This window comes from Limanda limanda, chromosome 15, assembly GCF_963576545.1.
Source record: "Limanda limanda chromosome 15, fLimLim1.1, whole genome shotgun sequence".
NCBI lineage: Eukaryota > Metazoa > Chordata > Actinopteri > Pleuronectiformes > Pleuronectidae > Limanda > Limanda limanda.
In genome coordinates, this window is record NC_083650.1 from 18,993,778 (window position 1) to 19,021,765 (window position 27,988).

Below are 27,988 nucleotides of genomic sequence, written 5' to 3' on the forward strand. Positions count from 1 at the left end.
CGATTGGCTGGGTCTATTCTAAAATGGCGCTGTAAAAGCGCAGGTTTGTTTTCCATGGGTGTAAAGTATGTTTAAGTGCATTAACAGAACAGCCCAGTGTTCCAGATACCTCCAGTCAGCAGGCACCGGTTTCTGTCGCAATCAAGGTTTTAGGTGAGTGTTGTCAGACGAAGGCCGGAACTCTTTGATAAAATAATCTAGAATTATTTCCCACGACACGCAGCTGCTTAGTTAGCATCCAAGCTCACGTTAGCAGCTTTGGGCTGTTAAAGCCGGTTTGTTGACCGGCTAGCATCCCTGGTTAGCTTTGTTAGCTAAAATGCTTTGCGTGCGGATTACCTATAAAACTGGACGATAAATAGTTTACTTTACAAAAGAGTGTGTGTTTGTATGTTAGCATCAAGCTACACAAGCCAATCACGCTGCCATGATGACGCACGTTATCTTCCCTTTTATCTGTTTTGATAAATGAAGCTAACGCTAGTGTCCCTCCTGTAAGTGGGATTAATGTCCTCTGGCTAGCGAACTACCGCCGCTAATCTCCACTGGGCTCGATGAGAAGCACCAGTCCTGTTAATTCACTTTATAACAGGGAATTGAGAATTTTACACATTTTTGGCAAAATATTTCTACAAACCTTGTCAGGCTTTAGTATGTTCTAAATTTGAGTCGTGCCTCTAAGTTAATGTACAAACTGTTTAAAACGGTTGTTTAGCTGTATTTCTTAAACCGTTCCCCACAAGTGCGTCGTATTTGCAGCTGTAAAAAAATGACTTAATTGTATTCCTTTTAAAAAAAATGGGCTACAATCAAACATTCAACAGCTCTATCTCTCACAGTGATGTTACCGGCTGCATGTCATTGTTGCGCTGTGTCCTGAGTTGTCTTTTTATTAGGTACATCTAGTTAAAACGAATGCACTTGGATTCTGCTGTTCTATAATACGGTAAATCCTGCCTTCACGCAATGAGGGTGTCGTTTGTGCTGCTGTTAAACCGTATTGCACTATTCACAAAGGTGTTTGTTATATTCAGTCCACACACTGATTTACATTTCAGAGCAAAAGTTTGCGTCTCCTAATGGATTTAAATAAAACACTGGAATTCACAATTCATCCTCAGTGTACTCTTTCATAATAAGGTTCTAAGGTCTCCTGTAAAAGTAATTGTATGGGATGGTCTAAGCTGAGTATGAGTCCAAGTCCAACTTAATCTTTTTATGTCAAGAAGTTCAAAGTTTAAATTATTTAAGTATATTTTTCTTTCTTTTTTTAATAAAACCTCTAGGATGTATCTAATATGTAAAATCAGGTGTCTGATCTTTAAACAAATATCACCAGAACATAAAGCCTGATGAGTGGCACCAGGTTTGTTTCAAGCAGTCTGCTCAGAGCCACTTAAACAATGGGATCAGGGAAGCAGCTGTCAGAAAACCTCAATATGAAATTGGTTATTTTTCACAAAGCTTGAGACGGATATAAAATGTTTCAAAGAATTCATGGCACGCAACTGCGAAGACCATAATGTGAGGCAAGATTGTGTAGTCTGATGAGACCAAATAAGTTATTTGGTTGTAAGCTGCACAGGTACATGTGGTGAGAGAAATATCATTTCCAAAGTTAAACCCAGTGGTGGCTCACTCAGGTGTTGGGGGGTTTTTGTCTTCATTTGGCACTTGAGCTGTAAATAAAGTCTTGAAAGCAGGCCAGTATCAACAGATATTCAAAGCAAAGCCTCCTGTCGTCAATCAGAAAACAACAGAGGATCAGTCAACAAGGAAATGGTCTCGAGCACAAAGCAAAGTCGACTTAGGAATGGGTTAAAAAGAATGAGGTTTTTCCATGCCCTTCCCTGTCTCCAGACTTGAATGTGGACATTCTTTATGAAGTTAGGATTTTTAGTAGCAGTGCTGTGTCCAGCAGCATTCATTTTACCTGGGTTATCCTAGTGAGCTGCTGACTGACTGATATATCCTTGTATATATAAGATACACAGTATTTTTCCTTGAAGGTTTCAGAAATATACTCAGTTGTCACTTGTAATTATTTGGAACCAAAGCAGGCTGCATCTGCAGTTTGCCTCAGCTCTATTATCTCCTTCGGCCATCATGTTAGGTTTGTTTACAGTGAGGACATAAAACAGGAACATGGCTATCTGTATTAATCTTTTGACTGTTTCCTCCACTGCAGGCTGGTGTCATCCTTACCACTCAGAATGACCGACCCGGCTGTGCAGAGGGTGGTTCGAGACATAGTTCGCTCTCCAGAGGACAAACGGGTTTACAGGGCCCTGGAGTTTACCAATGGCCTGAAGGCCATGCTCATCAGTGACCCAACCACAGATAAATCCTCAGCTGCTTTGGATGTTCACATAGGTGAGGTATTGTCTTGCCAGCCAGTGGCTTTCGTCCCCATGGGGACCTGTATTACACCGTATAAGGGCATTGAAGTGAATACAATGTGACTATCTTGCCTCATAGGCTATTGTGATCATCCACTAAATATAAAAATTCCTTCAGAGAAATTTACTTTACAGATAATAATCACATGTACAGAGTAACACCAATGCTGCTAATATTATTTTCTGTGCTTGACCTCTGCTGCCCATTGTTCCTGTTGCTCTGAATGACAATGTACACAAATTATTACTCTCTGCCTCTCATTTAGAGTTAAAACTACTAACTCGCAAAAGCTACGTTGATATGATTTAACATGTGACTCTCCTCAGATTAAGTAATAGTATCTTGAAAGGTGGAAGTGGTGATTCACTTCCAAACACTTAACGCTAAAATGTATTTGTGGACAGTACTTTCATAGTTGAAGAGGTACTGATAATGAGGCCAGAGTATACCAGGTATTTTGACGAGTACAGTTTTCAGATAAGTAACATGCATACACTTCATTATTTAAGTCTCATGTTTGAGAATAAAAAGATTGCTGAAATTACACTTATAACAACTACTGTTGTACACCCTGAATCTTTTTCTGCTCTTTGCTTTCTTCCCCACTCTGGCTGACCAACTCGTCAATCTCTGACACGTATCTGTTAATATTTAATGAGAAAATAGATGTAGCTTGATTGATTACATTTTTTTGTGACCATTTCTTTTGAATTCACAGGTTCATTATCGGACCCAGGGAATATCTCGGGCATTGCACACTTCTGTGAGCACATGCTGTTCTTGGGAACAGAGAAGTATCCCAAGGAGAATGAGTACAGCCAGTTCCTCAGCGAGCATGCAGGCAGCTCCAATGCCTTTACCAGTGGAGAGCATACCAACTATTACTTTGATGTGTCCCATGAGCACCTGGAAGGCGCACTAGATAGGTACGTTCCTGCTATTTTAATGGGATTGCTATTTCGCTGTCCTTCCTTAAATGTAAGCTTTAATTAGCAAACCTGAAAGTAACTTCTAGACAGCTGATCAGTCTCACTCCACTAGAGGAGACCTTTGTTCAATTAAAGTACATGACATCAGTTTGTTCAAGTCAGGCTTGGGGAATCTGTCAAGAGCCATTTCAATTTGTGTAACATCCTCCGAGGTCTATACTAAATAATCGAACTTGCATCACACTAACCTCTCTGATGAGATGACTGTAACTGCTCTTTTACGAGGGGTTTGATGTCAGATGATAGTGTTGAAGAGACCAGAGAGAAACTATAAATATTTTGTGGATTCCTTCAGACCTTTTTTTTTTCAATAACGAACAAGTTTTTCTTTGTCTGGTTTTAGCAACTCTGTCCACTCTACTCAAAGTCTTACAAAACTAATTTTTACCTCTGCCAAGACAGTTAAGTTTTCACCCCTGTGTGTGTTTGCTTTTGGTTTGTATGTTTGTAAGCAAGATTACGCAAAAACTACTACAGGGATTTCCACAAAACTGGGTTTGGGTTAGGCAACAACACTATTTGGTTAGCTTGCCTTTCTGCCAGAAAAGTTTCACCTGTGCTTCATGTGTGTTCAGTTCACCCTGAACAAGAGCTTTTTACGTGTCTGGGTTCCTTTTTTATTTATTTATGAATTTTGTTATGGGCAGGTTTAAACTCTTTCAGGGAGCACACACGGCTCCGGGGCAGGATGTCCCAAACACCTGATCTAAGTGGTTGTATCAGTATAAGATTCTTCCCATGGGAGGCTAGTTGTTTATTCAAGAGCGCTGCCAGGTCATTGTCTGTCCGTCTTTGGTTACCAGATCCAGTTTCATTATGCTCAATTTTGTAACCATCAGCACTAGTTCCTACCCCCCTCAAACTAGAAACCTCAGGCACAGGGGGAGACTGATGTCCCCGGCCTTGCTGGGGAGCTATGCTCACGTGTCAGCTGTGGTGAGAGGACAGTCAGGTGGTGTCAGAATTGAACCTACAGGGATAAGATTACCTACTTATAAATGAATGATAGTCTAGCAAGGACCTGTGTCTGTAGCACAGCCTAATTGTTCCTCTGTGCCAGTGAATTGCAAAGGCCATCTGGATGCTAGTGTGGTGGGAAAGAACATTACAGAGTGTGCTGAAATATTGATGATTGTCCCTCTTTGAAAATAGAACAGCAATATGTCTGAAATAATCATTTTTGTCATCTACTGTTTGAATTATTCTAACCATACCTATGATTATAATCACAGTGACTCTAAAGTGATACTTTAAAATAATGGGATTTTTAGACCCATCATGTTATGGTAGTCTTAATCCAACCCCAACCTAATACTAAACGCAAACACCTAAAGTGTATTTCATGTTTCAGAACAACATTCATGATGTGATTGTTATGCGAGGAGTCTTAACAGATTTAACCATCCAGCTGTGACGGCCATTTTAGTTCAATCACAAAGATTTTTGTTCGGACTTTGAACAATATGCCATCTGTTGCTTAAATCTACAGCAGCAACTGATCTGTGGTGTGGCTTTAAAAACATTCAAATTATCTGTGATCGTATCGCTTATAATTTACATGGCAGTTGCTCACACTTAATGTTCTTGCAAATTTATTTTTTTCCCCATTACAGACTTTATATGTTTTTCTGTTACCAATCCCTGGCTCTTTCATTGTAAATGTAAATGGTGATTCTACATACTCTAATGTGTTTTGTTGAATTAGTTGTCATTTTTTAATCTGTGTAGGTTTGCCCAGTTCTTCCTCTGTCCACTGTTTGATGAGAGCTGTAAGGACAGAGAGGTGAATGCTGTGGACTCCGAGCATGAGAAGAACCTAATGAATGATGCCTGGAGGCTGTTTCAGCTGGAGAAGGCCACTGGCAACCCTAACCACCCCTTCAGTAAATTTGGAACAGGTAGAAACTCCATTACCACCATTGCTCGTTACATTAATCACTATAATGTTATAGTAAATCATCGTGTCAGTCTGTCTGTCTCTGTGGCAACACACCGAACACAATTGAGAACAATAAGTATTTAGAAACTAATAAAGTACTAAAGCGGTGTAATATTTATATATATATATATATACATATGGTCCTATTAATACGTCTTATTAATCAGCATTTCCCACCAAATTCATTAATCTATGGTGGTAATAGGTGTACATGCATGAAGGTCACCCTCACACATAACAGATTGTGAGTGACAGGTACACAAGCTAAACGGTTAAAGATTATGTCCTGCGTGACAGAAAGAACTGCATCACACTTGCAAAACAAGGACATGTTTTTCTAAAGCTATATGGGCAATAAATATATTGATCACAAAAATGTTCAGTTGACATTGAACTGTTGCAGTTAAGCTTCTCGTATCATGAAGGGAGCTTACTGTATTTAACAGAATTGCCGGATTAGAGTAGCATTGGCGCGGAGGAGCTCCATGCTCAAAATAGCCACCTGATGGCAGTCTTGAATTATATCGTCTTTATTCCAGTTGAAAATAGAGGAGGATCAGACAGGCCCTGACAAGCTCCTAACTGACCAGCATAATCTTCTCCAGATTGATTCCTATTCATTGTCTCAAAACGTTTCAACCAATGGCACTTGGCTTTCCTCGGAGGTTCTTCAGGCAAGCAGCTTGTTCATGTACTTTAAAGACCATTTTCACTTTGAAACCATAAAGTGAAAATAAAAGTTAATCATAATCAAAGTGATCCTAATCCCTTAGCCTTTAAGGTTCTCTGCCTGAACCACTCACAAGTCTGTAATGCAGCAATGAAAAAAATCTTATTCCAAGAGGAGGCGCATTCATAATTTCACCCTTTTCAGTGATCGTCACCTGTCCATTCTTTATAATAAATTTAAGGAACTGTCATTCAGCACTGGTCATATTTTTTTAATCTATTTATTTAAACAAGGTTTGTAATTGAAGTTGAACTATGAAGAATAATGCAGTTGCAAAGTTTCAGAGATAGATTATTACATCTATTCTTTTTCATGAAGGAGTGGCATTTAGAAATCAAAACAAAACCTAAACTCACACTTTAATATATCCCTTATTTCTCCTACAGGTAACAAGTTGACCCTTGAGACCAGACCATGTAAAGAAGGGATCGACATCCGTCAGGAGCTCCTCCAGTTTCACTCCACGTATTACTCCTCTAACCTCATGGGATTGTGTGTGTTGGGGAGAGGTAAGAGCTCATGATTCATCAGTTAGTAGTTGTAAATTTAAATTTAGCAAAAACATCACTTTGCTTTAACAGCACTCGAGACAGCAAAGGGAAACAAACAATATATCTCACATATGACTTGGTGCGTTGGGCAAGAACTATAGAATTATATATTTTTTTTAATTAAAAGTTTAAAACTCTTGAAGCCATTTTGGTTTTTTATTCTTGGTATCATTACCAAAAACAAATGAGACAATAATTATGACAAAGAAGCTTCTACCTAATTCTGGTTGTGTAACTTCTACAGCTTATCATAATGCATCTTTACCGCCTGTTTAGCTATGCTGAACATTGTGGGATGATGTGTTTTTTTTCTCATCTCTCTCTCTTGCCTCTAGCCTTTCACGCTTTTAACTCGTAGTAATCCCTTATCTTGAAAACCTCTGCTTCCTTTGTGGTTGAAGTACAACACCCACTTCCTGTTTAGACATTTACAAACACTACTGATGTAACATAGCCTAAAAGAAGAGTTAACAGCAGAAATTTTTCACAAATATGGTTTCAATAGCTATGATATAGTAATATGATAAGCCTATGTAAGGATGCATTAATCAATATCATCAATTATATATTCTTATCAGCTTCTGTGCATCATTTATTGTTAAAAAGAAATTATTGCAGTGAAACTGATGTGAGCATCCTGGAAATGAGTAATAATGATGAAACAGCTTTAGTAGGTTTTTATTTAAGTAGACGAGCCCATTCAAGTCAAATCTTCTGTTAAACCGTTAAACTGGATAATCTTTGCACTCATATGACCTACTTATTGTATTTAAACTAAATCTAAGATAAACAAGAAATTTCAAGTTTTTGGCTTCTTGGTTACCTACAGAATCATTAGATGATTTGACCTCCATGGTGGTGAAGCTGTTTGCAGAAGTGGAAAACAAGAACGTGCCTGTGCCAGAATTCCCCGAGCATCCATTCCAGGAAGAACACCTCAGAGTGAGTTGCTTAACTTCCCCCCAGGATTTATTCAACTTTATACCAAAGAATTCATAAAGTAATTTCCCAAGCAACTTGATTTAATGTTCTTTGTGTTCTGTCATAGCAATTCTACAATGTGGTGCCTATCAAAGACATCCGGAACCTTTATGTGACGTTCCCAATCCCGGACCTACAGAAGTACTACAAGTCTAACCCTGGACATTATCTTGGACATCTGATTGGCCATGAAGGACCTGGAAGTTTGTTGTCTGAGCTAAAATCTAAAGGTAAGATTATAGGTAAAGCCGCCAGATAATGACAGACATGTTTGGAGCATTTAGTTGAAAGTTATCTTTTTCAAATGAAGAATAGAAAATGGAATAAAAACAAAAATGAGAAAATTTAAAATTTTACTTTGTGTAGTTCCCATTTTCATAAAACCCTAAGATAAAGTAATTACCCACCAAAGCAGACTTTTCTAATTAAAAATCCAGAAAATGTTTAGATATTCAAAATATACTATCGTGCTTATTGAGAGATTTTAATTTCACCATATAATGAAATAAATCTACACATGAATTAATGAAAAATAATTATGATGCAAATCGTGATCAATTTGATTTATGATACTTAGGCTGGGTGAACACGCTTGTCGGAGGGCAAAAAGAAGGAGCCAGAGGATTCATGTTCTTTATCATCAATGTGGACTTGACTGAAGAGGGCCTTTGTAAGTAACACACCTGACTCTTCATGTTTGTAAATGTTTTCTTGCACATGGTTGTGATTATTTGTTAATGAGGCTATGCGTTGGTAAAGAACATTAATCTGTGTGTTGATGCAGTGCACGTTGAGGACATCATCTTCCACATGTTCCAATACGTCCAGAAGCTGCGTACGGAGGGGCCTCAGGAGTGGGTGTTTGACGAGTGCAAGGTAATGAATGTTCTCTACCCAGCGACAGTTCAGGTGGAGGGGCACGACAAACTTGACCCACTTAGTTCTGGTTAGCTGAGACACTAATAAAGCAGCAGAGACACTGACAGCTGAGATTGAGGGATTCAAACCTGTCAGTTACATTCATCATCTTCTCTGCCATGTCTCTCTATGCCATATCAAATTAAGCTGCATCGTATAAATGTTTTATACTGCAGTGTAAAATCTTTCTGTGCAGTTCTTTCCGTCTAGAATCTGGTTAGACATTTATGTCGTGTATATCTGTGTCGTGACTTCGCCTTTTTCAACCTCCAAATCTGTCTCTTTCTCTGTAGGATTTAAACAAAGTGGCCTTCAGGTTCAAGGACAAGGAGCGACCCCGAGGTTACACTTCCAAAGTGGCTGGCTTACTACATGTAGGTCCCTATTCCATCTGTAAAGGCTGTTTCCATGGCAACACAATGCAGCTCATGGCGTCTGTACCTGCTGTCGTCATTAGGCTGCGTGATCCTCATGTTGACTGCATTGAGAGAACGAAGATTTTGCATCGTCACAGTCAGAATAAGTCTAAGCTTTTGTTTAAGTTATTAATTTTGTTTCTGCAGATTGTCTCATCAAGGCTCATTGACTATTTTTACCAAGGAATTTTCTTTCACTGTCAGTTGCAAAATTAAATAAAACCAATAACTAAAATGATAGATTGATGCTCATCTAGTGGCTGTTGACTCATTAGAATATTTTAGCTTTAAAGAAAGTAAGAATTGATTTCTCTGTCGTTGCTGTTTATCTCCTCACCTCTAGCTATACAGTGCTATCAACTGTCGGCTCTGTGTTTCAGTACTACCCCCTTGAAGAGGTTCTAGCAGCAGAGTACCTTTTGGAGGATTTCAGACCAGATCTGATCCAGATGGTGCTGGATAAGCTGAGACCAGAACATGTCAGGTCAGTGTGAGAACATCAGTCTCTGGTCATTTTCAGAACCACTGAGAGACTCTCTGTCAATATATAAGTATAAAACGTTTTTCTGTTTGTTTTTGAGGGATGCTCAACCAAAGAGTGTCGACACTTTGGCCCAAATGAAATATTTAACCTTTTATAATGTGTTATAATATATATATATATATATATATATAAGTGGGAGTGGGTAGGTTTACTGGTGGGACCTCAACTGCGCAGCTCAACATTACTGTGCAGATTCTAGCTCTAAATGTCTCTAGCACAAGATGGCTGCACCTGTGTTAGATATATTTTGGCTTCATTTTTTGTAGTGGGAGCAAGTACAGACACGTCATCCATCTTTGTGTACAATTATGTGTGTGAGGAGATTGCATGCACTCAGTGACTGACACTGATAGTTTGCATGCCAGTCTCTTCCTTTGCTGAAACGGCTGTTTAACCTTGGGGATTCACCAGCGCTGCTTAAAATTCATTAGATTCCCTTCAGTGCCAGTTTCTCTCAGGCAGCTTGAAGGGAAGTTATAGCAAGTTTGATTGCATCCTCACACTTGCATTGAGTCATCATAGTTTGTTTAATAAGTAGTTATCTACTATTGCTATTTTTTTAATTGTATAAATATTTTAGGTACCAGTGAGGCACAAACTCCAAATGCAGCACACTGAGGGCTCCAGTCGTACATATAGGAATTCTAAATATGGCTCGTCAGAGGCACGTGTGTTCAAATAGAACACTAATGGCAAACCACTTTCACTCTCATATTGTGGAGTAGTGGCTTACAAACAGTATCTAATTTGCTCGGCAAGAGATGTATTTGTATCATGAAATGTGACATGGTTTTCTTTCTTTTTTATTTTCCAGGGTTGCAGTGGTATCAAAGTCTTTTGAAGGGCTAACAGACAAGACAGAAGAATGGTATGGCACACAGTACAAACAGGAGGCCATCACTGAAGAGACCATCAAGGTGATCAATGAAGTCATTGTGGAGTCTGTTCCTCTTATTTGGTGTGAGTGTATGACTGCTGTGTAAGTCCTGGGAGACGCTGCTTGCTCATTGTTTTCCTGTCTTTCAGAAATGGGAAAATGCAGACCTCAACGGCAAGTTCAAATTACCGATGAAAAACGAGTTCATCCCAACAAACTTCGAGATCTACCCTCTTGAGAAAGACTCTCCATCAGTACCCACTTTAATCAAGGTAAGATTTTTCAAAGCTGCTCTCATCAAAGTATTGTCACTTTCATTACCTTAAGACAAAGTCGCTGCTGCACTGGTATAGTTACAAATCTCTTACACTTTCATATGATGATAATATTTGTGCCTTGTGATCAAGTAATACTGATGTATTCAATAGTCTTACTTGAAGACAACCACACGTATTCTATTTTGTGAAAGAAAGACAAGATAAGAGCCGCTGTCTTTTTCTATTATTACTCACATACCATATTTGTAATCTGTTTATATCAAACTAACATGATGTCCAGAGTCTGATTGTGATGATAAGCTGAAGTGAGCTTTTGCTGGCATCTCCATGGACCCCTGTGCAAATGTTTATCTTTTTACAGAGTGAATGTTAAATTAATCTAAAGATGATAACTGACTGCATGTGGTGTTTCTTTCAGGACACTGCCATGAGCAAGGTGTGGTTCAAACAGGATGACAAATTCTTCCTGCCCAAGGCTTGTCTGAACTTTGAGTTCTTCAGGTGAGTCAATAACTATGAACCCGTGTAACTCACCTGGCACCAAGTTCTATGTCGGTGCAAATCACGTTTACATTTGGTAATACTAAACATCTTCCAACCTTTTTAAGTAGTGAAAAAAAACCTCACTATCACTAAATATCACTACAGGATTTCACTCGAAGATGAATAGTTTTGCACCAACTGTTTTCAGTTTTCATATAATTAATTTGGAGCTTCCGAACACAATCTTACTTTGGAGGTTTCCTCCACTGTTCATATGTCTGTATTTCGGCAGATTACACCTGAAATTTTGCCAAACCCTTCTGGGCGGGACTCTAGTTACACAGTATTAGTCCATTAGACTGTAATTAATCTGTTGACACCATATCTGTAATAAGCTGCCAAACTGTATCTTCAGGGCGTTGTTAAAACTGTACTAACATATTGTAGCATTACACCCTTTAATAACTGCAGCTAATTGTTTGTTCATTTGTAAACTCATGTACTGTACTTGTATTATCTTTAGCTCCTACCATGAGAGAATGAAGAGACTAGTATCCCTATGCTCTGTTTCTGTGCTTTGTTTAACCACTGCCGTTTCCTCTACAGCCCGTTTGCATATGTGGACCCATTGCATTGTAACATGGCATATTTATACCTGGAGCTCCTCAAGGACTCCCTCAACGAGTATGCATATGCAGCCGAGCTAGCTGGTTTGAACTATGACCTCCAAAATACCGTCTATGGGATGTATGTAAGTATTCAGAAAGGCCTTCCCAGTGCCCACACACCACATCCCAGACCTTACGTCCCCTACTCTCATCACCTCAGACTGAGCTGCTGTGGCTCAGCCAGGCCACAGGTCATTTGAAGCCGTTTACCTGGTCAGATTGGAAGGTTTTTCTTCAGAATCAGATGAATGGAAATAAAGTTGCAGAAAACCACTTATTTGTATTATCAAAGTCATTGTCAATTTGAGACATGAGACATGTGGTAACTCTCACCTATGTAGCTTAAGAAAAATGGAAATAATTTACAAAACCTTCTGACCTAGACCTGGTTGGTCTCAACGAAGGCTCTGTTCAGTCCGCATCTTGTTTTTCCTTCCTCATTATTCCCATCTCACCCATGTTCCATGAAACCTCAACTTCTGAGGAGGTATTTATCCTCTCACATTTTTGGGTTATTAGAGGTAATTGCATACTTGCAGTATTTAAATATGGTGATTTTATTTTTTAATTGGGTGTGCGAGTCATCTGTAGAGGAGTTTGTGCCTGTCAGGACAGACAGCTGGTCACAAGGCTGCATATACATACTCTTATTATCATTCTTCTTATACCTGTTGTTTTCTTTTCCCCTCTGGTTGGCAACCCGTCATTCCCAATACTTTATCTGTTCTTTTTTTCCCTCCCATTAGTCGCTACCTATACACAGATCCCCTGCACTGCAACATGACCTTCTTGTTACTCAGGTTACTGAAGGATGATTTAAAAGAGTATACATATGCAGCCCGCCTGGCCGGGCTGATGTATGGCATGGCCTCAGGGATGAATGCCATCCTCGTAAGTAAGCCGTTTGAAGTTTGGAGGGAAGTGGGGCACCAGTGAATGTTTCGTTCTGCGGCTGCTACAGAGTGGAACTGGCTTGGTGGTCTGTGCTCTATTTGAACATGTGAAGTGCTGTGTGTCGTTTGTGCAACCTCACAGATTTACTGGAATCTGTGCTTGCTGCTGTGTTATCTCAAACATAATGTTACTGTAGGATAGGTAATGCAGCCCTCTGGAAATGTCATGGGCTCTTACATTTGCATTCACCCAAAGGGATTTAATGTATTTTTTTATTACCATGATAACTCAAATTAATTGTTATCCTATATGAATTTAATTTATTTTCGAGATTATTTAAAGTACTGGCTTTTTATTTTATAGCCTTAAAAATAATAAGCAAACATTTTATGCAGACTGTCAGTATACACTGGACTTTAGTGGGTTCAGCTGATATTAAGGATTCACTTCCGAAATTTGTTCAGGGTAATGTGTTCAGGACACAAAGAATAAAGTCAGATGATGCAGATAATTTCAGTAACATTTCTGCTGATGCAAGTGCAGAAAAGACAATGGAAGTGAATGTGTAACCAGGAGGTTCGGTGGACATAGTTAGCTGCGATGGTTACATAAGTTTAGCTTTGAGTTTAGCTTTTTGCCTGTGTGTCAGGGATTTAGTTTTGCATAGCAAATTAGCAACCTACTCACGAATGACTTTGCGGTGATGGTGCTTTGGTTTTTTCTAACTTCTAACTAACACTCTGCACCCTTTTATTATATGACCCAGTAACATGCATTTTTTTTTTAGCTACTCCCAGTTAATTTCTGATTGCGTTGTGCCCTTCGCTACTGTTCTTCAACGAACTGTAGCTGTGTGATTGTGTTTGGCTGATTTGAGTCAGCAGTATCGGTGTAGCTGGCTGACCTCTCTTCAAGGTTAATGATGTTAGGAGAGATTACTTTTAACAGGTGTCACCCCGGGGGCTTAGCGAGGCAGAAGCGTGGAATGGGATGAGTCTGAGAGGGATCATTGCCATGTAGCTGCAGGTTTTTGCTGAATCATGGAAGGGCCATAAGGTTTGAATTACATTGCAAAGTGGAAGCTTTACATAACCTTCACTGTTCTCAATTTTTTAAATATACATTTGCATAAAGGACATCATCTTCCTGAGAGATGACAGTGAAATATGTTACCAGAGATGATGAAGTGATTCTTCCTCATTTAAATCAATCTTCTTATACATATATTTAATCCTTCTGTGACATTTTATATTTGTTAATGCACAAAAACGCCATAATATACAATAACTATGTTGAAGACTTTCACTCATTGCATTGAAGTGAAATGTCGGCATTTATTAACCGTACTGGTGCTTTATTGGGTCTTTACGTTCTTTAAATATGAACTGTAGTGAAGTTGACTCATCGAGAGATGGGAGCTTGTCGACAATCATTTATTTAGCCAGAAATCATAGCACTTATCCACACATTATAAATGGATCCCTCAAAACTTAAAATGAACAAATAAAGCTCCAGTTTGCTCTGTCACACCTTATCTAGCATCATCTTATCTCTGTGTTGTTTGATAACGTACCGTGTGTCCTCTGTCCGTGTCTGCTGCAGCTGTCTGTTAAAGGTTACAATGACAAACAGCACATCCTGCTGAAGAAGATCATTGAGAAAATGGCCAACTTCGAGATAGACGAGAGGCGCTTTGACATCATCAAAGAAGCGGTAAGGCCTGACTGCAGCGCCATCATCATAATCATACAAGTTTTTGATGACTCATGGTTGAGGGAAAAATCTCTTTCACCAGTTCACTGAACATCTTCTGAATCTTTATTTTTCCTTCCAACACAAGAGCAGTGATGTAGCATTAGACGTACTTCTGACTCTTTCAGTCCCTGATGTTAAACTATCTTAACCGCCTCTCTCTCTCTCTCTCTCTCTCTCTCTCTCTCTCTCCCTGCAGTACATGAGGTCTTTGAATAACTTCAGAGCCGAGCAGCCTCACCAGCACGCCATGTACTACCTCCGCCTACTTATGACTGAGGTTGCGTGGACCAAAGATGAGCTCAGAGAGGCCCTGGATGGTGAGACACTGTTCTTAATCGCTCTCTTTATCTCTTTACTTCCGTCTTTAAGACCCAGTCCTTATTCCTTCAATCTCATTTTTCACTTTGTGCTCATTAGCACCTTTTCTACTATGGGCCTAACTGAAATTTGCATAGGTAATCCCTTTAGTGAGGATTGAACTGAACAAATGAAGATTGACCTATATAGCTGGTTAGTAGAGTGTGTTTATTAGTTAAAGGTAGTAAGAGGTAAGAAGGAGTGAGGATAAAGTTTGCGGTGTTTGGTGTTCAGTCCTTCACTCCTCCTCCTCCTCCTTTGAATCCTCATTTGAATGCTGAGGCTGATTTCCAGCAGATGCCTCCCTGGCTGCAGTCCTTCCTCTTTGCATTTCCAATGTGAAACCTGAAGGGAGGATTGTTATGTTTTAACAAAAGAGCTTACACACCTTATCCCTGGATTCACACGAGACTCGGTTAACCTGCAGGGTCAAGGCCTGAAGCCCCGGCAACACGGCCTCCAATTACCACAGCTTGTTCTCTTGTCAGTGTCCCCACCCTCACACGTCCTCTGTCTGGGATCTGTGGAAAAGTTTCTCTTGCTCTTGTGTGTTGGTGCTGCTATGGACAAACAATAAATTATATAAATCGAGTGTCTGTGTGTGTATCCGTGTTGTAGCTCATCCTTGTGAATGTAGGTCAGACATTGCCTGAATTCAGATTGGCCGGCCCACATTGAGACAGACTGGATTTTCGTGCATGTGTAACTAAATGCTTTGGGTGTGTGTTGTCCCAGGTTTGCATGACAATCTATCACGTGACCCTGTTTATTTCTGTGACAGAGATTCTGTACAGTGAAATTGCCAAACAACATTTATTAACCTTTTTTTTACTGATTCAGTGTTGATAGCAGCTTCTGAAATCACTCTTTGATTAATTGCTGTTGTGTGTGATCTGTTTTCCAGATGTAACGCTCCCACGCCTCAAGGCTTTCATACCCCAGCTATTGTCACGGTTACACATTGAAACCCTTCTCCATGGAAACATCACCAAGGAGGTTTGTCTGGAGTTAATTTTTTAGCGGCAGCTGAGGGAATGTGAATTTCGTGACACTTTTTATGTCTGTTATGCCATGTTTTTCTATCTAAAGCTCAGTAAAAGTTCGGTGAAGCAGCATGACTATGTATTTTTAATTTTTGAAAAGCCCAGTCAGAGCTCAGACCTGAAGCAATAATGCTGTGGAAAAAGTTCAGAGCTGTTTAAATCACATGCCTTCAAAATATGATTCAGCTGAAGTAGTTCTGAAGCAAAATTGTCTTCAAACACATGAGAAAAAGCTCTGAGCCAGTGCTTTCGATTTGCTCATGAAAAGCCCCATAACTTGCTTTGCTAAAAAGTGGAATTATACTTTTGCGTGTCCACACTGAGGTCTGGGATTAACCCAACTAAGCAGAACCTTGTTTCTAGATACATACAATGCTGTGGTCTCGTTCAAACCGATTTGCTTCATGCTCTGAGCACAGCAAATATAATTACATTCACTGCCTTTGTGTTATGGTACCTGTAGTAGCCTCAGTAGACGATGGATCACAATTCCTGCTAATGAAACAAACCATCTGCTTAGAAAGTTAATGAAGGGGGAACATATCCAGTGAATATCAATCTAACCGCACTGAGCATTAGGTGTTGGTTGAGAGCAGTGTAATGCCCACATGTATCATCAATTTGCTTTACAAGGGGGAAAGGTTCAATGTCAAGCAAACTTAATTCTGGTTCTCAGAGATTAATGCAACCTGTCAGTGAATGCTGGAAGCAATTAAGGATAAAGTACATAGTAAATCTAACTAAAATTGGAGCCAGCTTGGGGGAAACCGTGCACAGTAATTAAATTGTAAAACTTTTATTGTACGATTTATCTTGAAAATACTGTTTAAGTTTTCGTGGACTAAAGTGTATTTTCTCTCTCTCTCCCCAGTCTGCTCTTGGCATGATGCAAATGTTGGAGGACAAGCTCATTGAGCACGCTCACACGAAGCCCCTCCTCCCGAGCCAACTGATTCGCTACAGAGAGTTGCAGGTTCCAGACGGTAGGTCATGTACTCCTCCACGCTCCACACACCGCTCTTATTCATCAGCGGCCAGTCATGCCTGTCTCCATGGCGACTACGCAGAAGAGTTCTTACCAAGTGCCTCTGCCCTCGTCATCAGTGACGCCTTCTTGCGTTTGTTAAGACTTGATTAGATTCAATATCCTTCGTTCCCCACGGAGGAACGTAGCTGAGTAGAAATGAACGTCATTGGGCAAAGTACGTACACAGCCTCCCCTCCGCAGTACAGAGATGACTTTAGATTTGCAAAGCCAAGCACCTGTGAGACCTGTCTGATTACATTAGGAAACTTGAGTGATGTGGAGAGGGAAAGCAGAGCCTGGCAGGGCCACCCGGAGACATCCTGTGTTTCACCCAGGGATTTTTCCAAGTTTGGCTCCAGGCTGCCTGTCAGACACAGAGCAGGGGTACAAGAGAAGGACGTAAAGGACGTAAACACAAAATTGGCAAAAGAAATGACTGACTGGCTGCTTGTCCAAAAAACACTTTGGAGCAGTAAGTTCAAATAAACCTGTAGGCGTTTATACAGGGATCTCTGTCAGAGCACAACTTGATCTTAAATTAATCATTTGACTTTTTAATACTAACGCCTTGGCCAATCTGGCTGGGGGTGCAGCATCTGACGGCTGCATCGCTGATCTGCTGTGACTTCTGCACATCTGGAGTTTGTCTGCAGTGAAGCTGACTACTGTATATCCTTGAATAGAAATAGGTCTGTGCGCAACTAAATACCAGGACTCTACGGTATGAAACCGTGACACATTCGACAGACTTCGGTAAAAGATCATTTTCACCGTCTGTTTCTGTGTGAACCAGGCGCGATACACAGACAAAGTAGGATCAGACAGTGCGGCTGATTTAACCCGATAAGACGGGCGCTGAAACGAAAACCAAGACGCTCCGCCACACCCCCCCGAGTGGCCTGGGTTCAACTCTAGAAAACAATTTACTCAACCACTAATGTTCTTAAAGTCTTCTTTTACCTTAGCAAAGACTCAACAACCTTGAATATCCTTTACATGGTCATAAAATGAATGATTGGGTACTTGAGACAGTTCGTGCTACAGTTCGCCGTCTTGTAAGGAAATATGCAGTTTTATTGCTACACTAGTGTTTCCTGGTTGTTGTTTATGCCACACTGACAGCGTGACACTTAACTTTTGTGCTTTGAATAATCAAATCTGTCATCTATTCCTTATTGTGTTTTCTAAGTGAACTTAAGTACGAAGTTAGTAGAAGAATGCAAGGGCAGTTTTTAAAGTCTGTGCACACACGACGCTTCCTGAGTGCAGAGCCGCAGTGCTCAGTCAGCATGTGCATAAAGCTACCTGCATTACCCAGCCTTAACTTCTCTTTCATTCAAAGTGAGCTTGATCACACTGGACTCAAACAAACTGAAGCAGAGCGTAAAAGAAGCTGGTTTCCCCCCATGGATGAATGGAGGGCTCCTCAGCAAGCATATTTCAAGTACAGATAAAAGGCTGGAGGAGGCCAATTTGGAGCCACACAGCAAAAAAAGCACAATGTTGGTATTCAGCAGAACATCTCCTTCTTTCTGAAGAGTGTCCCCACTGTCCTCCGTCTGAACCTTTACTGTTTTACACTCAATCAGTGCCTCAAGCAAAGTGACCAGGCTTGGCTGGCTGTGTATCTGTAACAGAAACAGCTCATCAGTTGTGCAAGGTATTATACTCAGACTTAATGATTTAGTTATTTTCGACACACTCGATTTTGCACAGGGGAATGGATTGTATCGATGTGTGTATCTGAGCTGGTGAAATACATTTGCATTCTTATCTCAGATGATGGATCATCGTGGATTTTGGTTTCTACTTGAGCTCACTGACTGCATTACATGCTAAGTGTAGTTGTCAACATATCTCACCAGGGTGCAGTCATGTTTGAAAGAATTCCTTGAACATTTACAGGCTTTATAATCTAAATTAAATCTACACACACGAAGCAGAAAGAAATTAAAGTGCTTACGTTATCTTATTCTGTCTTCCATAAACTCCCTCATTATCTGGTTTATGTTAAACTGAGCGGCACACGAGAGGGGAGGGCTTTTTAAATTATGAAAGCATTTAGATTTAAATGACTTGAAACTTTTCTTAACTACCTCAGTGCCTGTGTCAAATACACATAGACATAAAAAATGCATGGATACTCTTTCAGTTGTGTTACTTTCTTTAGTCTCGAGACAATAATTAAAAAGTGAGCTGTGTTTTTCATAAGACGAGAATATCAGCACAACAGTTAATGCTCCCATTAACAAATGTTACCTCCCAGGAAAGCAGGCACTGGCCTTTCTTCTGACAGACACATATACCGGCACTGAAAGGTCACCTGGCAGGTCATGTTAGATGGTGCTCGAAACTTTATTGACATCAATTTGTGTCTGGGAGCATCAACTGGTGTTGGGACATTCTTGTCTTTTTATTTTTCCGTAACTCCTGTCCAGCACCCAGGGTTAATCAAGTTCGGATGTGCCTTTTTTTTTTTTTTTTTTGTATACTTTGTCACTGTTTTGTTCCCAGCTTTCTGCATTGGTAATTAATTTCTAAGTGAATGTGTTTGTATCTTCTGATCGATGATACTGAAAGAGACGACCCCCTTTCTTCTGCTCCTCTCAGGTGGCTGGTACGTTTATCAGCAGAGGAACGAGGTGCACAACAACTGTGGCATTGAGATCTACTACCAGACAGACATGCAGTCGACCCGCGACAACATGCAGCTGGAGCTGTTCTGTCAGATCATCTCCGAGCCCTGCTTCAACACACTGAGAACCAAAGAACAGCTGGGTGAGCCGGAAAATATCATGTCCAACATTTCATTTATTGGATTTTCCAACCTGCTTTTCAAGTCACGCGGATACAAGAAAAACTGCTGGGACTTAGTGAATTTGGGCGTTTTTCTTAGAAGAGGATTTTAATCTGCATTTAGAAATCAGACACAGCTCTCCATAGAACAGGGACTGTGTAAGTGAAGTTTCTAAAGTGCTGATGATGGTTCAACATTTTAGGAACGAGTGGATTGTGGCTCAGAACCACATTTCCTTGGCAGCTGTTCTGTAATAATAGTCGCAGACCTAATGTGATTATCAAGATAAATCGAAAGGAGGTGGTAAGAAATAAGTGAGGACCACACTTCACAAAATGCTTTCGTTAAATGCTTTAATCTAAACACGTATAAGGTTCATGTCTGTTAGTGGTTGTGAAATCCATACCTTGGAACAAAACAACCTTTGAGCAGTTTCTCTCTGCACAAACCAAATCCTCTTCCTCCTGAGCTTTGACATATCTTCCTTGTCTCCCCCCCCACCCACAGGATACATTGTGTTCAGTGGGCCCCGGCGGGCAAACGGCGTCCAAGGGCTGCGCTTCATCATCCAGTCGGAGAAAGCGCCCCACTACCTGGAGAGCCGCGTGGAGGCTTTCCTCTGCACCATGGAGAAGGCCGTGGAGGAGATGAACGATGAAGCCTTCCAGAAGCACATCCAGGCCCTGGCCATCCGCCGCCTGGACAAGCCCAAGAAGCTGTCCGCCGAGTGCGCCAAGTACTGGGGCGAGATCATCTCTCAGCAGTATAACTTCGACAGAGGTGAGGTCCTCGTCATGTCTCTGCTCACTGTAGCTGTGTAAGGTTCTACCAGCTGTTCTGAAGAGCTTGTATAGCATACAAAACCAGACGTACTGTAAGTTCTGTGGTTCTCACTATTTTTGGTCCGTCCCAGAGGTGATTCCCGATGTTGCTTAGAACTGCAAATCTGGATCGATTAAAGCCCATAATAATCTGCTGCCGTAGCACACCTCTCGGTTGCACCGAGTGCAGTAATGGATTGTAATGGGCCTGAATCACTAGTAATCTGCCTAAAGCTCTGAGTGATGGCAACACTGAGCGGCTGCCAAGGGAGTGCTGGTGATTACTGATACTGGGGGCGGAGGAGGAGGGCTGGGTGGGGGGGCAGCGGGCGCTCAACGCCAAGGGCACAGGAAAACATCCAGCACGCATCATCACTCAGGGGCAACAGACGTTTATTAGATTTTTTTATTTAGAGATAGAGTCTTCTCTGTGAATTTCCTTCCTTGTGCAGCTCAGAACTTGGACAATATAACAAATAAAGTCAAACAATAAACCAAATATATAATGAAACATTAACTTGACAACCTCCTGATATCAGAGCTTTTCATAAGCAGCGGAATCTGAACAGCATTTTAAAGTGAGTGTTTTAGACACATTATTTTGCAGCAATAACAGCTTTGACCTAAAATGAAACTGCTTTCACTTTTGAGAACTTAAATGTGAGAAAACGATAAAATAGCAGTTTTGAGTAGGATTGTCTATATATCCACTTTATTTTTTTATTGTTATTTATCCACTTATTTCCTACCTTATCCGTTATAAATTTACTTAAACCTTGTCACCATGTGCTGTTATGCAAGGAAGGGTGGGTTTGGATTATAGAAGGGAATTGGTTGATTGAATCTTATGACACAACAACAAACAGTACTTATTTAAAATGAATACATGTGAAGTCCAGGCTGTTTCCTCTGGCTGAGCAGTGATGTGTCTAGAACTGATTTGTGCTGACGCTTGTGTTTCCCTTGTCGTGTTGCAGATAACATTGAAGTGGCGTATCTGAAGACTTTGACAAAAGAAAACATCATGGAGTTCTACAGAGTAAGTAGTTCAACCCTCTGTCACATGATGGATCTTCCTTTGACTACATGTGACAGAGGGAGACACGTCCTTGTCTTCTCTCTCAGTCCCCTCCTGAACTTGTGTACTGGGTATTGTACTCAGACTTAATGATTTTCTTATTTTCGACTCACTCAATGTTGCAAACAGGAATGGATTCTATCAATGTGTGAATCTGTTGCATGAATTCAAATTCAAGAAGTCAAGTTCTCATTCGAGTCTTGACTGTCTGCTCGGATGAAATAGCACAGGAGTGAACAGGTGGAGAATCGTGCTGCAGGTAGAGCCTCATGCTGCTTTACACTGGAACAAAACATCAAGTTAGAGTTTGGTTCATTTGGAAACGGTGACAGGACAAATTAGGATATGGCGGAAAACGCTGCTCTGACATGGCGAGGTGGGGCATCTGCCTTGGTGGAGATATGTTCTCTCAGACCACTCTTCTAATTTTAGAATCATTTTTACCCCAACAAAATCGAATATACCAACCCCATCAGGTCAGGGGCAGCTCAGACTCTTCAGAGACTTGATGATTAAGGTGTTTGAACCCTCTTTTTAAATATCATTAATCCTTATTCTCACTTGTTGTGATGAGAGGACATTCAAACCGCAACACACAGATCTGAGTTTGAGAGTTTTAGCTTATTATTTCAAATGGAAATACCAACATCATTTGGAGGGAATGAAGATAAAATGTCTCCCTGGGTGCAGTTGCTCCCCAGAGCGCCGTGGGACCTTGTGGGCGTGGTTAACGCTGTACCGACTGCAGAGGTGCTATCAGGAGGCACCTACATGAATAACAACAATAACCCAACGATTAATTACACGAGCATGAAACGTTTCACAGGTCTATCAACCCTTCCACACAGTGAGATGCTTTATTTAACCCTCTGATCAAACAGTTTCCTTATAACAGAGAAACAGAGCAAAGGATCAGTTCCTACAAAGTGTTTCTGTAGCTTCTTCAGATGATACTGGTATTAGATCCGTTTCTTCTGTCCAGTCATGCTTCACCTGCTGTAGTGTCTGAATGATATCTCTCATATCACTGATACACAGCTTTGACTGCATGATGGGTACATTTCTGATAACAGCAGTATTGGTCTAGTGTGTATGTGTGTGTCCACAGGCACACATCGTTTTATTGGACTCAGTCTGCCCCCCCCAGCTTTCATCTCCCTCCCTGCTTCTATTCATAGCCGTGGAGGTGACACTGACACGGGCGCTCCCAGCGTATCAGCCCCAGTAACGACAGCCAGCCTGTTTCCAGGAGGATAAAAGGCCAAAGACGTGCGGCCGCTGAAAGAATTGGCATTATCTCAATCCAGCAGAAACCATTCCAGGCCCCATGCAGAATAAACCTAATGCATTTCTAATGTCATATCGGCTGCGATCACTTTCCCCCCCCCAGTTTTCTGGTCAGCAGAGCCGACGCTGTGTGACTGCAGATGAGCCAAATCCTCACTCTGGTATAATCCTACATCCAGAGACAGTGATGAGGCCCGACTGCCGAGCTGAATCTCCACGGGACTGTCACAGCTCATCTCAGACCGGGGGAGGAACACACGGCCATGTTGGCTTCACACTTTACCAGAGTTCTGAACACACAGGGTCAGGCAGCAGCTAACACAGCTTTCACACCAAAATAAGTGGCTTTACGCCAGTTTATTAAACACAGGTCAACATGCTAAAATGGAAACCGACTCCTTTCCTATTGCCAGCAGAGGAGTAAACCTCTTTTCTTCTTTTCCTGGTGCGTCATGTTAAACGTCAAGCCTTCACCTCCCGGTCTTGCCAGTGGAAAAGGGTCTTTAGTCTTTAACGAATGACTTCAACTCAAATGTGTGGCTTAGTAACGATGCAGTCGTCATGAAAGCGAAGCCGTTCCCATGTTTCCCGTCTCCTGCCGCTCATCATCTCACTCGTCTGTCTGTGTCTCCGCAGGAACGACTGACTGTCGAAGCCCCGAAGAGACACAAGGTGTCTGTGCACGTCCTGTCCCGAGAGATGGACTCCTGTGAGTGTCTGGAGACCTGCTGCTCACATTGGCTTCAGTCAGGTTTACCTTTACGTCACCCTTACAGTGTGTCTGTGTGTGTGTTCTCCAGGTCCCGTAGTGGGAGAGTTCCCGGCTCAGAATGATGTCAACCTCTCTCCTGCTCCTTCTCTGCCACAGGTAACAGTCATGTTCTGTGTTTGTGCTCCGTCAAGCCGTCCTCACTAATGTGACAGGACGTCCAGGCTCATTAAACACTAACTGCTTTGTACAAGAGGAAAGAAACTAGATCCTTTAAAGAACGAGTCCTGCTCCGTGTGGACAGAAGTTTGTGTAGAGGTGTCATGTGATAATGCCAGTCATCGTACAAGAATCTGTGTTTTTTAGCAATCGTCTATTTGTCAAATCACCTGAAAAGACCTAAACTAACAATGTATGGATTCCATTAACACTTAGAACCTGTGAATCTAACCCTGATTAATCCTGTGTATCTTACTCCTCTGTCCATTTGTCAGTTCCTTAGTGACGTCTCACTGTTTTACAGAGTGACATTTTTCATCATCACCTTGAACTCACTGTTTATTTAGACTCAGTCCCACATCCACACCCTGAACAACATTAGATCACACCATATGTTTAAATGTGCAGGTAAATGTTTCGGAACAACTGCACCACGTCCTGCTGCTCGAGTAAAGTTAGTTAAAATCCAAGTTTATTTATATTAAAAACTATATTTACTGTAGGACCTGAGAGTTTTCACACCGTAAAGTATCAACCAGGCTTCATGTCTTGGTTGTTAAATGTGATCCAGATGGTTTTGGTTTCACATTGTAGTTTTAGGTACGAACAACAGACTTTGGTACGATATATATGTTAGTCCTGTGGCCATCACCGTCCGGAGCTGTGTCAACCTATACTTGACACTGATTGGTTCGTAGAGCGACGTCCTCTGACCTTGGGCGTATTGTCAGTTGGGCGTGTAGTCGTCTTTCTGTTTAAACAGGGAACATGAATGAACCATTTCATTGCTAGTCTAGTATAACTATGGTGTTACTACTAGCATCACCAACTAAAGGTATAATACCCAAGACGAGCTCAATATACAGTGCCTTGCATAAGTATTCACCCCCCTTGGACTTTTTCCCATTATGTACTGTTACTAACTGGAATTCAAATAGACTTAAATAAACTTTTTCCCGTTTGATCAACATGCATAGTACTTTGGAGGTGCAAAATAAATTTTATTGTGACACAAACAATAATGAGAACAAAAAAGTTGTCATCTGTTGGATGCAAAAGGTTTCACCCCCGTGTCAATACTTGGTAAAAACCCCTTTCGCTGCAATAACAGCTGCAAGTCTTTTGGGGTATGTCTCTACCAGCTTTGCACATCTAGAGATGGAAATGTTTGTCCTAAGAACAGGTGTATTTATACTGAGATTAAATTAAGTGGACCCTATTTACTAATTATGTGACTTGTGAAGGCAATTGGTCGCACCAGATCGTTGTTAGGGGTTTCACAGTAAAGAAGGTGAATACAAATGCACTCAACACTTTTCAGATTTTTATTTAAATAATTGTGAAATCCATGTAATATGTCCCCCCACTTCCAAATGATGGACTATTTTGTGTTGGTCCATTACATAAAATCACAATGAAATAAATTTTAATCTGTGGCTATACCACGACAAAGTGTAGAAAAGTCCAAAGGGGGTGAATACTTATGCAAGGCACTGTATAATCAGAGGTGAAGACCACAGGCAATCCTGTCCACAAAGATTTTTCGATCTGCAAGCGAACAGAACCATTATGTTATTTGAAACAGCTTCGGACCACCTGCGTTGGTCGGACTCTATTCTGGCTCGTTGATCCGAGGCACGTTTCACACCCGTCACTTGGGTCGGGACGAAACTGAAAAGTCTCTCTGGTCAGTTCTGCAGAAGAGAAACTCAGAAGACTTCCACTTTTTGAAGAAGTGACAGATGCTGAGTGAAAAAAAGAACCAAAAAAATAAATAAATAAATTATATCCCAAGTTAGAAAGTACTCATCCCAGTTGCCATAGAAACGATGTGCCTACAGCTCTTAGTCAGGTGTGTGGGTCTGACCTGCTGTTTGTGTGTCCGCAGCCCACGCTGGTGGAGAACATGACGGAGTTCAAGAGGAGTCTCCCTCTGTTCCCGCTCGTCAAGCCTCACATCAACTTCATGGCTGCCAAGCTGTGAGCCGCGGCCCGCAGGAGGACACGCAGACGGGCCGGCAGCGGGGGGGGAGGGCGCCCGTTCTGTTCATCACACCCCCGCTCCTTCCCATCAGGAAGACTTTAATCTGACTGAGCCTGCATGTGTGTGTGTGTGTGTGTGTGTGTGTGTGTGTGTGTGTGTTTGGCTGGGTGCATGTGAGTGCGTGTGGGTGGACGTGTGTGGCAGTGGCAGGCCGGAACCAATACAAGAAAAAACCCAACGCGTGTATTTGAATCACAAATAGCCGAGGTCGTGGTCGTAGCTGCGATTTTTAGAATTCACGCCAGACTCACCACACGTTCAACACTCACGCGCATCACGACACTGTGTAGGTTGTCGTAGAGGAAATAGAAACAAGCTAAAAAAATAAAAAAGACGAGGGGGCCAGATCCCTTTTTTAAAGAATGTGTACTGCAGAAGCTTCACACTAGGAGGTGTTTTTATTTGAATAATAATTTGAGACGCGCTGCTTTGAGAAGGGAGAGCGGGGGGGTATTGTGATTATGTGCAGGTGGACGACAGCAGCTCCATGAAGGTCTTTTTCTCTTTTTATGTTTGCCATGTAACCCCCGGACGCTCCGAGTCGCTCCTGAAAACGTTTTCACTCGGTTGAACGGAACATTTTGTTCAACCTGGAAGAATGTTTGCCTTATAATTCTACTTTTTAATCCTCATAATATTTGACATTTCTTTGTTAGGAAAACCGGTGAAATGTCGGGCACCTTTGAGGAGCTGTTTTTAATTTCACAGAGAATCATACCTGTAAAAAATTGTTTTTATTTTGTATTGCAATTTTCCAGTAGTGTGTAATCCAGACATCTCAGGGTTCCTCCATGCTGTTCGTTTTTTTTTTTTCTTTTCTCATTGAATTTTATTAGTGAAGAATTAAAATATAAAACACTTTTATCAGTCTGTCCTCTACGTTCGTGCTTTTGTTCACTTCACTCAAAGCTGCTTTCAGACGTGCACTGAACCCTGAGCTGGTTCTCCGTAAGAACCGATTCGAGAACGCAGCAGGTGATCCTCCACAGGCTCCACGAGCGAGAGGGGGGTTCATGACATTTGTAACAAGCGGCAGACGCAAAACTGAAGGAAAACAAATAACTCAAGATGAAAAGTGATGCCACAGATGAAGGGCGGAGACCGGTGGCTGTGCTGAAAAACAAAAACACATATCTGCCTGCTTGACCCCCCCCCCCTCAGCTCAACACTGGAGATTTGTCTTGTCGACATTCTCCTCCAGCTTATGTCTGAAAACAGCATAAATGTGATTAGTTATATTATGTAAAGTTAAAAGCTGCTGCAGAAATGAAGTGCACTATTATTATTTTGTTCATTTTCTCCTCCATTCTGTTTTGCCCTGGGAGAAAAATGACTCTCACACTGTCTGCAGGTGAGACTTCCAGGGGGGCGTCACTCACTGAGCTGCTCCTGGTCTGATCCAGAGCAGGATCCTCATCCCACACCCACCCACCCAAAAATGCTGGACTGTGTCCTGCCTCTTAACATAGATTAATAATGATAAAGAAAGGCAGAAGCAGCTCGCCTTCTTCTCTGAAAAGAAATGCGTTGATGTCACAGGGAGTTGAAGAAAAGCTCTGGTCTGAATATATGCACTTCTCTCTCAAAGCAATAAACCTTGATGATGGACAGAGTGAGACGCTCTCAGGTGCTAACCAGCTCTGCCGACTAACGGCCCCAAAAGAAACCTGTCCCCTCCCTCCCTGGTCTGGTCCACGGCTCGCACACAGAGACCGAGGTTCATGAGGGTGGAACGTTCATCCTTCATGTTTTATGCTGTTAAGCTTCTTCAATGTTTCCAGCATTTTACTCCATCACATCAGAACATTTAAATTTCCTTTACTGACGAGATTCCCCCTCATCACAAACTGCTGCTGTGTTTAAAAGGCACTATTTTCTTGTCCGACCAGCAGCAGGTGGTGCACCCCCCCCCCCTCAGGCTGCAGCTGGGCGGAGTGGTTTCCATGCCGACACTAGCACCATTAACATATCAGGCTTGGACGGGCCGTGCACTGTTTACCTTGTGAAGAACCTAGTGACTGGTTTACTTTTAATTCATCTGAAGGTTACTTTTTTTAACAATTTCTCTGGCGACACTGGACTGTGATTGGCTGATTGGGTTCATGGGCCGATGAGGATGTTTTGAGTTTTGTTTCATTGTCTCCTTGTGTGTGTTTCTAATTAATAAACAATTAAACGCAAGC

At 41.4% G+C, this 27,988-nt stretch overlaps 1 protein-coding gene across 1 annotated transcript; it reads left to right on the forward strand.

Moving 5' to 3' along the window:
- The first annotated feature begins 35 nt into the window (after positions 1–35).
- ide (insulin-degrading enzyme) lies at positions 36–27,986 on the forward strand. The gene is made up of 25 exons (XM_061086952.1): positions 36–153; positions 2,189–2,373; positions 3,119–3,326; positions 5,118–5,287; positions 6,445–6,567; positions 7,439–7,551; positions 7,658–7,820; positions 8,168–8,260; positions 8,375–8,466; positions 8,802–8,882; positions 9,305–9,408; positions 10,283–10,385; positions 10,495–10,617; positions 11,042–11,124; positions 11,713–11,857; positions 14,271–14,381; positions 14,620–14,740; positions 15,685–15,776; positions 16,695–16,806; positions 19,461–19,628; positions 20,155–20,427; positions 21,446–21,507; positions 23,470–23,542; positions 23,634–23,701; positions 25,650–27,986. Exons 1-25 carry the CDS (start codon positions 68–70, stop codon positions 25,743–25,745), a joined length of 3,048 nt encoding a protein of 1,015 aa, XP_060942935.1. The 5' UTR covers positions 36–67; the 3' UTR covers positions 25,746–27,986.
- The last annotated feature ends 2 nt before the right edge of the window (positions 27,987–27,988 follow it).